The following is a 12,730-nucleotide window of genomic DNA, read 5'->3' as shown; positions in this document are numbered from 1 at the left end:
ATGTTTATTTCATATAGAAACCTTTTTTTATATACAAGTTTAACGGTTTGCAAAATCTGCGCACAAAATCAAGAACTAATGTGGCTCAAAGAGTACAGCCATTGTAAAAAATAAAATGTTAGCTATATACACAACAATGTGCAAGAGAGACATGCGGTGATTGTTTAGCTTTTTTTTTTCGAAGGAAGCCAAGCGACATATTTACAAATAAAAAATAATTTCTAAATAAAATTTCTAAAAGTTAAGGATACAAATAAACTTGGATGAAAAACCCTAAGTCAACTCTAACCTAAGGTTAAAAATTTAAATTTTGGCTTATAAACATAAGCAGATGCGAAAACACAAGGACATGTCATTACTGTTGCTATCTATCGGAGGAACCTCATCGATGAGGTAGGGTCGTCTTCTCCCTTTGCGTTGTCACGAGGAGGAGCTAACCCACGTCCATCCCCATGGCGCTCTGCCGTCGACATCGCCACCGCATCATCCGCTGGGCGGGAGGATGGCTCAACTAGATAATCTTCATCGTCTCTCCGTACATGGTACGACGGTGCCATGTAGATGTCGTGGTGACAGTTCGGCGGTAGTGTCGCCGTCGAAGACTGCGCCTGCGGCAACCGCCTGTGGAAGTCCTGGCCACCAGGGACGACGGCGCCGGCGGGCGCCGGCGGCGGCTTCGGACCGCGGCGGAGCTCCAGCTGCCTGTTGAGCTCGGCGAGCTCGGCCTCCAGGCCGCGGAGCTCCCGGAAGAGGTTCGCGACGATGCCCGCGGCGCCGCGCACGCCGTCGACGGCCCACGCGTCGGACTCGTAGACGACGGACTTGATGGCGTCGTTGCGCCTCTCCTCCCCGGCGGTCTCCATGAGGCGGAGGATGTTCTTGATGCCGAAGACGCGGTGCGCGTTCTTGAACCGGTCGGGCTGGTGGGCCGGGAAGTAGGGCGCCAGCTTGCAGCCTGGCGTGCACCTCCGCCGCTGGTGCTTGCACGCGGCGCACGCCGGCGGCGGCGGCGGCGGAGGCGGAGGCGGCGTGCCCCCGTCTGTCTCATCGCCCATGCCAATTAAATCAATCGCCTCGCGTGTCGCACCACGTGGATGCCTAAACGGACACGGCTGCGGAGGCGTGGATTTGGTTGGTTACCCGGAAAACCCGATTTTCGCGGGCCCATGGTACGTTTTCAGTTAACGTAACGACACGAATGAGATACTCGTCCGCGGTCGCATGCGGTAGTTTAATTTTCTATCGGGTCACGTACAAAGACTAGGGCAGGGGCGGAGGAGACTTTATACCCGCGAAAACCCATAGGGACCCGAGAGGAGATGTCATAGACTTTAAAATACAAATGGAAGGCCCATAAAACTAAAAAGCTCCCGTAAAACCCTACCTCTCTCTCTGTCAGACCCTCACTCTCTCCCTCGATCTCCTGGCTGTCCTCTCTCTCTCTTAGACTCTGGTGGCGGCCCGACGACGGGGCGGCGGATCTGCGCGGCGAGGGGTCGGCGCGCAAGATCGGCACGGCTTCTTGGCGGTGAGGTAGCGGGTCTGCGTGTCGGGGTGACGATTTTGTGCGCAGGAAGGGGTCAACGCAAAAGGCCGACACGACTGCTCGACGGTGAGGCGGTGGGTCTGTGCACCGGGGCGACAGATCTGCACGGCAGCGGGATAGTGTCCCGGTGGCGGATCGGCATGACGGATCCCGACGGCGGGGAGGCAGATTAGCGCGGCGGCGACATGTCTGCGGCATGGCGAGGCGGTTGCCTAGCGGCGGTCAGCGTCTTCATCCTCTCTCCGGCGGTGGTGACCCCCTCACCTTCTCTGTGGACTGTGTCGGGGGCACCGGGGGTCGTTCGGGTTCGGGGATCCATTGAGGCTGGGGCCGGGGGAGGGTTTCACCCTGTGTTAGCTTTCGGGGCCATTCTCGCCCAACCCAGCCCCGACCCACCCTGTTGCTAACCCTAACAAAGATTATTATTAGCTAACTATCTTCTTTGGCATGTGAGTAAGTGTGTTAGCATAGAGTAGACATAAAAATAATTGTTATGCATAGCAACGGCAAGACGTCGACTTTTAGCATCTACTTAAAGAATATTTATTGCATGAGCAGATAAAAAGGACGAAGAGTAACAAAAAATATTTTATTGTATTAATAAAGAAACACTCTGTCTTTGTACATACACTTAGGGCATCCACAACGTAGACAAAAGGTAGGTAGCAAGGGGTCTTATTAACCACTTTAACATTATGGAGGGAGATAATAGAGGAGTTAGTAAGATGATTCCATAGTAGTACTACTACCTGGTAACCAGCACTAAAGAAATATTAAAAGTTCATCATTTCTCATCTACTCTCTCTTCTTCAGTGGCCTATATGGGGTCCATCTTAATACCTACACATTGTGAAAAACAAAACAACTACTATTTGGTACTATGGGCCCTGCCCTTACTACCTACTTAGGTAATATACATTGAGGATGCCCTTATAAAATTGCTTACGTGGATGAGGGATGTACATGCCCTCCATAGTATGAGCTAATTACTTCCTGCACTTATACGCGTGTATGCATCGAGATACATCGTTACCACTAGCTTACACAAAAGTTATTGGTGACGGCTGAAAACAGTCATATGTATAGGCTAATTCAACCGAAACTATACAATGATCGCATATGTGGTAGGATATCTATCACAACTCGCCAGTTGTTAAAGTTAATAGTAGTCATTGATTTCTGTGAAAAAGAAGAGCAAAATTTATCCCCACCCCATGGCTGTTATCCTCCCTGAGTAGCACCACCACCATCTACCAACTATCAAGCCCTCATCATGTTGGAGTCTTGATCCACCATATGTCGTTACGAAGGTCGCGTCGTCACTAGCGGTGGTGGTGGTGGTAGCGGTAGGCCAATGTCATCAAGGCTGTATTTCTAAAGAAGGAGGAGGAGGAGGATGGCGTCATCACTGTGTCTAGATCCGCTGCACTCTATCGTTGTGGAGGTCGAGTCATCGATAGTGGTAGGGTGGAGGAAGGGGTATGGCAGAGGCTATGAGCTAATGGTTCAATGTGGCCGCTGTGCTGGGGATTGGGGAGAGGAATATGCGGGCAACTGCCACGCAAGGGAGAGTGACAAGTAGCCATCGTCGAGCTAGTGACAGCAGCGTGCTAGGGAGAGGTGGACAGCCGCTACTCGTTGGCCGGGCTCAGGTGGGGAGACGGGAGAGAGAACTAAGGATTTAAGGCGCAGAGGGGACGATGGGGCAACGAGAGAGACATGGAGTGTATATGGATATGCGGTGAACAATTAGATGATATGAGTGGACAAGAGTAAGCCTATTTAAATCAAACCTGCCCTAGGCCGACCGGCCGACCATGCACTTGGCCGAGCCTTGGCCAACATATTGAAGCTGAAAAGCCTACAAAAGGTCGAAATTTGTGGAAAGCTTGAAAAAACCCAAAAAAGTCCAACCCGACTCGAAAAGCCTAAGGGTTGGGCCATGCATGGCCTTTGTTTTTTAAATTGTCAAGCTCGGCTGCTTAGGTTTGAGTTTTTTGGTAGGATTTTTTAGGGTCGGTGATGTGTTTGAATAGGCTTATATAAGAGTAGTGAACGAGACTTAAAAATTTTTTTTTTTGGCTGAGAGGGGTTATCTAATGGCTCTTAAATTGAGAGCCTTTATAGATGAGGCGGCTATCATATGTAAGATTGTAACCGCTTCTAGTGAAAGCCGTTAGAGATGATAGCTTATCCCTAGTAGCTCAAGATGTCTTTAGCTATCTCCGAAGGCCATGAATATCACCCGTTACATATGTTTTCATCTTTAACGCACTTGGACCCATCATAGATAGCCTGGTACTGATGTGTGGATCTTCGTTAGTGTAGAGATCTTGTCATCGAGGACACATGTATATGTTTTGGAATTATTAACATGTGTAGGCTCTTCAAACATATGTTGGAGATGAAATACACTCATGCTTCACGTAAGCCGTCCTAAATAGGTATGCGAAAAATTATGACTCGATTTTCAGAAATTAGAGAAAGGTTGTGGATAGAGCAAGGCGTGACAGAGAGTCGCCTCGAATGAGGGGCAAAGAACAATATTTTCTGAAAAGGAATACATATATTTTCTTTCATTTTATACGAACATATACGTGAGAAGAGAATTACAAAAATATACGTGGGCTGCAATATGAGGACGCGGCACTGAGACGGTGGCGCGTGGTGGGGAAGTGTACCACGCGTGAGGATGTGGTAAGGACCGATGATATCGGCTACCATGCACACATAACGCATGTTGGTCCACGACGGTATGGTGGACTCACCAGGCAGCATTGCATTGGTGCTGCAGACCCACCGCGAGGCACCACGTGAGACTGAGGCGATGTCGCATCACACGCCGTGACACACGTATATTTTTAGAATTTTTTTCCCTTAGCGTATATTCATGGAAAACGGAAAACAAATGCTAATTTTGTTCCTAATTCAGTTATTAAACTTGGAAGTACCTATTTTTATCATAGATTATCAAAATTTTCATATTATTTGGGAGTATTCTAGACTCTAGAGGTCTGCAGGGTATGGTTCGCGGATGAGACTATACACAACGGTTCGCTTGGTCGGTGCATATGTGAATGCATCAAACAGTAAATATGTTACAAACATATTTACTTGTACTGTTTAGTGTATTTGAGTCTTTTGTTCCTATTGCACTTACAGGTCTCTAGCCGTACTTATTTGAGTGGGCTGTACTATCACCAAATATACACACTATAAATTTTTATTCATAAACTTTACACACAAACTTTATACACATAAATGTTATATATATGGAAACTTTCTACTTAAAAACTTATATGTTTAGACTTTCTACGTATATAGTTTATACTATCTTCATTTCATAAGGTAAGATTCATAAGGTAAGATGTTTGAAATTTTTGGTTGTAACGTTTGACCATTCGTCTTATTCAAAAATTTAGTACAAATATAAAAATAAAAAGTTGTGCTTAAAGTTCTAAAGTAAGTCACAAGGAAAATAAATGATATTTTCATAATTTTTTAAATAAGATAAATGGTCAAACATTGTAATCAAAAGAGTCAAACATCTTACATTACGAAATAATATATTTCTCTTAATGAAATAGGATCAGAATATAGTTTTGGTTTTGAATAGCAATGTCAAATGAACAAACATAAAACAGTAGTACGTAAGAGTTGAAAGGAGAGTCAACCGAGCCATTGTCTCGTTCTCTCCGATGGTTTCGCTGCTTGGCAACTCGCGGCGGTTTGGTGACGTGTAGAGCAGCCATTGGCCGACTCAGCAGCTTCCACGTCACCGCCCTTCCCCTCGCCAACCCAAAAACCACCGCAACCCTCGCCGCAACCCCACCTCCGATCTCGCCGGCGATGCCGCCGCCGCCCTCGCCGACGGCCGCCACGGCGGGGCGGAGGTCCCCATTCCCCGTCCTCCTCATCTACGTCGCGTTCGCGCTCTTCATCCTGCTCCTCCTCACCTCCTACTCCCCACGCTCCCAGCCCCGCGGCGGCGGCCGCAGCCTCCACCGCCGCCTCAAGCTCCACCCCAGGAACCCCTCCCCCGGAGGCAGCGGGGATCAGAGGCAGCAGAACCAGCAGAACCAGCAGCACCACGCGGCGTCGTTCGACCCGGAGATCGCGGAGCTGGAGCGGCGGCTGGAGGACAAGGAGTGGGAGCGGGAGCACTACCGCATCCTGCACGGCGAGGGCGGGGGAGGGGCGGACGAGCACATGAAGGAGTGGGAGGAGTTCCTCAGGGAGGACGATGACTTCATCAACGACGACGACCGCTTCAACCTCGCCGACCGCATCCGCGCGCTCTTCCCCAAGATCGACCTCGCCCCGCAGGACGGGTTCGTCTCCCTCGACGAGCTCGCCAGGTGGAACCTCGAGCAGTCCAGGGCCGACCAGCTCCACCGCTCCGCTAGGGAGATGGAGCTCTACAACAAGAATGGTGACGGGATGGTCTCCTACGGGGACTTCCGGGCTCAGCACGATGAATCCCATGGTAATGTGGCAACGAGAAATTTGTTTTTTTTAAGAATCTGCACAGGAGCTCAAGAAAACTGGAAACGAATCCGCAAGACAATTTGGAGTAAGCATTTTAAATAATTAATGATTTGCAGGGGAGGTTAATTCGCTGGGGTTCCCATGGTGGAAAGAGGAGCATTTCAATGCTTCGGATGCAGACGGCGATGGTTTGCTAAATAAAGCTGAATTTAATGAGTATGCCTTCATTTGAATTCTATTTAAAGATCGTGTTTTAATTCTGATAATTTATTGTTCAATTGATGTTAATGTTTGAATTATTTTGCTCCCACTTCAGCTTCCTTAATCCCAGCGATTCAGAGAACCCCAAAATTATCAGCTTGCTCTGCAAACAAGAAATAAGGTGCATACTTCTTCAACCGAATGACCATTCTCTTTCGTACTACTGTTTGTACTGTTTGCTTTCATGACATTCCAGTAACGTACATAACCTCAATTTGAAGCAATTTTTTTTTTCATTTGAGTTCTCAGTAATTGCTTTTTAAGTCGGTTCTGGTTACCACATATTAGGATTTAGGAACAGTCCCAAATCTGTGGACTGGAATAGAAATAGAGGATTTGGACTTAGATTTATTCCATCTTTGCTTGCATAAGAAAGGTCTGTTTGTGTAGAGCTCGTCTTAACAAATTAACAATCAAAGTTAGATATTCTTAATCAGATTAAATCATATCCCTCCAGGTTGCTAAATAAGGTATTCAAATAAGAGGTTAGATGTCAGCCAAACTAAGCTGCTACTATAGTTTAATGGTCCAGATTACGCATACGACAGCCACTAGATACAAGTTAGAATTTGCCACTTGCTAGTAATCCTGAACTCCTGATAGATGGTACCTAACATAATCAGTGGCGAATCTAGAACAAGAATTATCAGGTGTCAGGTGTCCCATATACATGTCACTGACATATATTTTGAAAATTGGACCTGTGCCCTGTACAGCATGTAGTTGGAGCATAGCTACGCCCCTGAACATCACACAAATTAAGGAAACTAAAATTTTAATATGATCATGTTTTTGTAGATCATATAACACTTCAAAATGAAGTGGTTAGTGTTGTTTGTTGAACATGTGAATGCTGGCCTCAAGGCCTTCTTTAAAACACTCTATCCTTGGTCGGGGCTCTTGTAAATCCTTATGGTGTTTATTCTGTTCTTCAGTTGCCCCATATAGTCAGTTTTTAAATGAATCAATTGTTAGTAACAAAATAAGCTGCTCTGAAAGGATGCTCATCTCTTGCTCCACATCATAATAATACAATAGCCCTCTGATTAATAAGTGAACAAAACAGGTAAAATTAGTGCTAGGACGGGCCTATGAAAGGATTAAGTTGGGCCTGGAGCTCAGGACTGCACTTAAAGTTGTGCCTAGAACATATTTAAGTTGGTTCAGATTGGACTTGCTTTGGTTCTGGCCTGACTGTATGATTAAAGGTTTATCTCTAGATCGTTACCCAGTGGTACTAAATACACATTTGTATTTTAACCCTCTCTAGAAACACGGGCGGAGCTAGAATGAAATACTAGGGGTGCTACTCACTTGTTTTTTTGGTGCTTTGAACCGAGTTTAGGCTGCTGCGGGTGCTGGATTGAGAGGGGTGTATATATGGTGAAAATAGATGACTTCTAGCTAAAAAAAGATCTTTTGAACCGGGTTTCTGGGAACCCCCCTCGCCTAACACAGCTCGGCCCCTGACTAGAAGCAGTTGATCTTATATTACTTCTGTAATATCATATTTTTTTTGTTAAGCAACCATGTTCACTATTGCCACATATTATTCTTGGCCTCTTTTAGCAAATAAATTTACTTTCCCCTTTTAACAACTGTAGCTTCAAAATCTGCTTCCTCCTTCGTACCTCATTTATATAAAAAACAGTCGTGGCACGTTAACCATATATTCACCATCTTAAATCCATTGCATTGAACATGGCAGGCTCTAGTAACTATTAGAGAATCTATTCTCTTCAAGACAGGAGTACTCCAAGTAAGAGTCCTGGGAAAAGCATGTTCTATGGACTTCCAAATGCATATAAATATATTTTGCTTTTTCTGTAAAGTTGGCAATATTATACCATTATATGATTCTTGGAAGGCATAGATTCCTATTATTATTTCCTTAGTTTTGTGGATTGTGGGATGGTACTGCAGTTCCTTGAGCTGACATTTTAAGTTCTTGACATAACAACATATTGTGCCATACCCAGGCAGAGAGACAAGGATGGTGATGGAAAGCTAAACTTTGAAGAATATTTTCATGGGCTACATGACCATATACATGGTTATGATGACGAGAACGCATATATTTCCCTCATTGGGAACACAACAGTAGCTAAGGAGCGGTTTGCCAAACTTGACAAAGACAACGATGGGTATGGAAGTGGAGCTTTAATTAATGGCTTCCTCTGAATTAATATACCTTCTGAATATATTTATTTATCTTCTTTCTTAAAAGATAAACTCTCTGCTTATGTAGGTTTGTTTCAGATCATGAACTAGAACCTGTTCTTGATAAGCTCCATCTTTCAGAACGTTATTATGCTAGACAACAAGCCATCCATGCTATTTCAGAGGTTTGATTCTCCTTATTCCCCTGTAATTTCTGTGTCCTTTTCTACCGGTCTTTAAGATTTTGGAATCTATTCTGAGTATTCTCCCTTTGGCATGCACGCGTGTAAAATTTTGATTTACTATTTATTAGTCCAAGCCTCCAAGGTTTATCTTGCCAAAACCTAATATATAACTATTTAATCTCAGTACAGTGGGGCACGAGAAGACCTTATTAAATAGTTGTATAGATTACCCATCCATTGCAAATCATGTTTTTTTATTTTATACTTTTATCTAGAATTCAATAATTCTAGATTTTCTTGCATTCGAAAAGTTCACAGATAGCTGAGATTTTATTATTTTAGAACCTTTTTATTTAAATTTTCAAAAATAGCATGTTTTGAAAAATAAACCTTTCAGCAACATGGGTGCAATTGTTGCTATTCCATGATTGTGGAGGTATATAAAGTACTGTATCTACTCTTTTCATGCCATATCAACTGTGATTTTCAACATCACCATGGGTGGCACAGCCAAATCCTTGACAAAACATGGTTTTAAACCCATAAGTCAGCATTGCCCTGCCATACTAATGAGAATGGATAAGCCAAAGCTTTAGATATGTAAATAACTAAATATGTTTTAGTAGACTTCATTTAAAAAATTATATTGAAAGGTTGGAGAAAGTTGATAATCTGTCGTTCCTGTTTGCACAAGTTGGCCCAAATTTTGCATTTGAAAAACCTCAAATCCGTGGATTCATTGTAGTTACATGCACAGGAGACATGATAGTTTTGAAAAAAAAAGTCAAAAGGGCTAATGTAATACCCCTCTGATCCAAAAATATTACTAGTCCTTCAAAGTGGTGTCGACGATGGAATGCAGATGTCCAGCGGAGAGGGTACATCCAAACAATTAATCAGAATATAGATGATTAATCATAATTTGACGTTTGTACAAATACACATATTTGATCATAGTTTGTCTTTTTTGGAGAGGTAAATGCATACAGCTACATATATTGAATGTATTCCTACTATTTTTAAATAGAAAAAACAACATTAGTCAACATATATTAAAGGACATGTCTCAGTAGTCATAGTTATGCATCAAATACTAGAGAGCAAAACTAATGGGCTGGTAATGTTGTGGGCAGGGCCAATTATATGGAAAATGGCCAATTAATCGATAGTAATGGAACTTGTGCGTTCGTGAACGACTAATGTAGGCCGTATCAGCAATATGTGATGGAGTGCTCACCGTATGCATATTAGTGGCCGTATAAACAGCCATACCATCCTTTTTCCATGACATTCGTCTTTTTAACATCTTGTTCTTTTTTAAATTTGTGTTATCCTAGAACTTCAAGTCACTTCTCTCTCTCTCTTCTTCATTGTTTGTGTTTGTTACAAATTACAAAGTGTTGCTACTACAACTTATTTTGGATTGGAAGAAGTATATGGTGAAGAATCTGCTTCTTCTCTCCTATTTGTGCTCATGACAAGCTTTACAATGTGACCATAATCCTCATCAGCTAGTAATATCAGTTATTTGATATTTTTTATTGCAATTAATACGTGATCAAGCAAAAGGGCAATAGTATTTCTGGCACATCTTCCTTTTATTCCTCCTGTTCCCTGAGGATGTCATATATTTAATTGTCTTGTCCAAAAACTGCAGGCTGACAAAGATCATGATGGAAGGCTAACCTTGGAAGAGATGATTGAGAACCCGTATGCATTTTATGGGAGTGTCTTCCTTAGTGACGACGAAGACGATTTCCATGATGAATTCCGCTGACACATCTGCAGGTGACATGCATGCATCTGATTTTACTATACTGAACATTGTTTTGTACTAGCTAGTATTTACTCAATTATTCTGCTCACAGATTGTTGGTGTTGCAAGAGCACATCCCATGGTGCTCGCATCGATCCAAGATGTCTTGCTGAGTTAGCGAACCGCTTCCACCGTCAGACTGGATAATCTTGGAGCTGCTAGCCACACAAGGGGAATTCCAGCTGGTTGGTACCCAATGTTCTTTCTGTCAGGTGGAACGACAAGCTGTCTATTGTTAGCAACCTTAGGTTACATGCCAACTTGCCTGCCTTTATTTAGGGTGAGCTGCTAACCTGACCTGACATATGTTTGTACCATCTCTCCTCATCAGTTCTGTAAAATGCAATGTGGAGTCTAATAGAGCAATGATAGTAGAATGGACATGACCAATGACCAGTGAGCTAATTCCATTCCTATCTTCTTTTCCTAATTGTTTAGCTACTCCTATATAATTATGCGCCTTTTAGTGTTGAAACATGCTGGGATCGCTGATGGCTCGAGCGGTGGAGCCGACAGAATTCTCCTCGGCGCATGAGTGCGTCGTGGACGTGGAGATGATGGAATTATTGCTGCAACGTCGATCACATGCATGCATATTATTCCAGTGTGTACCCAACGTGTTGTGTCATGTCGTGTAATCGTGCCATGTCGGTCCTGAATCCTGATGGCATCTGACGACTTGGGTTTCAGTCCATGGCTTCTATCGTTTCGCTTTATAGCTTTTTAGAGAAATAAGTGAAAACATGTTTTTACAAACGAAAAATAATATGTAGGTAAAACTTTTATATACGTGTCCATAGCGACTTAAAAGCAAAATGGGTAAAACAAACCATAATGAAAAAACCACAAAATTAAGTTCTAAAATTTAAATATTGGGTTATAAGCAGTTGCAACTGTGAAACGATGGGCCTCATGTTGCTAACCTATATCCTCTGTGTACGATTTCTAAACTATTAAACATTATATTTTTCAAAAAAATTATATATGAAAGTTGCTTTAAAAATGTAAACTAATCTATTTTTCTGTTTTATAGTTAATAATTAATTAATCATATACTAATTTATTATTGTGTTTTCTACGCTTACGCTTGTTAATCAAGCAACTGCCGAACGGGCCCTAGCTGGTTTCTTTAGTAGTATAAAATTCAAATTAGAGCACTCTATCTGGAGACATGAAACTAAAACAGCCATTGTAGTTGTGTTATTATCACCATTAGATTGTCTGTACGTACATGTGTACCTTCCATATACTTGGGGAAAAAAAGCAACTTTAGGGAACTTATTAATTTGCTATGATATTCTTGTGTTACATAAACAAATTACTCCAGTAAAAGAAAATATCACTTGACGTTTTGCATGTTCTTCTATATGCAATTTTGACCATGATTTTAAATGAGAGTAAAACTGATAAAATCTAACATGTTTAATGGATTATTAAAATTTTCGAAAACAACTCGACACCCGCCGCTCTTATGTTTCCAACATCCAAATGTTAAAGTTTTAATTCTAACGCTCAATCTTATCTAAAACATCGAATATTTAGGGCCGGACGGACAGACGGACGAACGGCGGAAGAGATCGAGGGTGACTCTGTTTGGAGAGCTCCAACGTTCGTAGGGACACGACCGGTTCCGGCGACGGCGACGCTGCGTGCACATGGAGGGGGAGGCGTACGTGCGAGACCGGAGCATACACGCATGCTCACATGTGATGCTCGCCCAGACCCAGCTGCTTGCTGTGTGCCTGCAGCCTGCTCCCTCCCTCTATCGAACAAACAGGGTCAAGTACGCCCCGTCCCGGCCGTGTGCAGCAGTGCTGCCAAACGCTGACATGGCCGTACGTATTTTAGTGCATTTCTGAAGGCATTTTTTAGTGTGCTAGTATCCAGCTTTTTGGTCACCTGATACTATATATTGTTCATGTATAGTGTCTGCAACAGGCTCACCTAATTAATATCCCTCTTCTCTATTTGCAAAAAAAAAAAAACAATCCCTCTTCTCTCTCTTTTTGACATAATTAATATCTCCTCTCTCTCCCTCTTCGATTGTGAAATTTAGTTTACTAGTTAAATACACATGCTTTGCTACAGATTTTATAATCTGTTATCAAATTTTCTTATATGAAATAGTCACATTAATTTAAATTTATATGTAGATATCAATTTATATTTAGCTGGTTTTTAATGTCAAGAAATTTAAGGGCTAAATTATAAAACTACAGTGAGGATAGGTGGTGGTGGCAACAGATACCACTAGAGGCTTTTATAGTAGTAAAG

The 12,730-nt window shown here is 42.9% G+C and overlaps 2 protein-coding genes across 2 annotated transcripts; one reads left to right on the top strand and one right to left on the bottom strand.

The window, feature by feature from the left end:
* Positions 1-368: 368 nt before the first annotated feature.
* On the bottom strand, positions 369-1,055 carry LOC121054684 (LOB domain-containing protein 3-like). Its single transcript, XM_040524931.1, has one exon. It carries the CDS (start codon positions 1,053-1,055, stop codon positions 369-371), a length of 687 nt encoding a protein of 228 aa, XP_040380865.1.
* A 4,244-nt stretch (positions 1,056-5,299) lies between these two features.
* On the top strand, positions 5,300-10,886 carry LOC102708673 (calumenin-like). The gene is made up of 7 exons (XM_006645957.3): positions 5,300-6,032; positions 6,151-6,250; positions 6,351-6,416; positions 8,275-8,439; positions 8,544-8,640; positions 10,298-10,428; positions 10,509-10,886. The coding sequence occupies exons 1-6, from the start codon at positions 5,396-5,398 to the stop codon at positions 10,415-10,417; spliced, it is 1,185 nt and encodes a 394-aa protein (XP_006646020.1). The 5' UTR covers positions 5,300-5,395; the 3' UTR covers positions 10,418-10,428; positions 10,509-10,886.
* The last annotated feature ends 1,844 nt before the right edge of the window (positions 10,887-12,730 follow it).

The sequence above is a fragment of the Oryza brachyantha genome, chromosome 1, assembly GCF_000231095.2.
Source record: "Oryza brachyantha chromosome 1, ObraRS2, whole genome shotgun sequence".
In the NCBI taxonomy this organism is placed as follows: Eukaryota; Viridiplantae; Streptophyta; class Magnoliopsida; order Poales; family Poaceae; genus Oryza; species Oryza brachyantha.
Note: the sequence above shows the minus strand (reverse complement) of the source record. Positions and strands in the feature narration are given on the sequence as shown.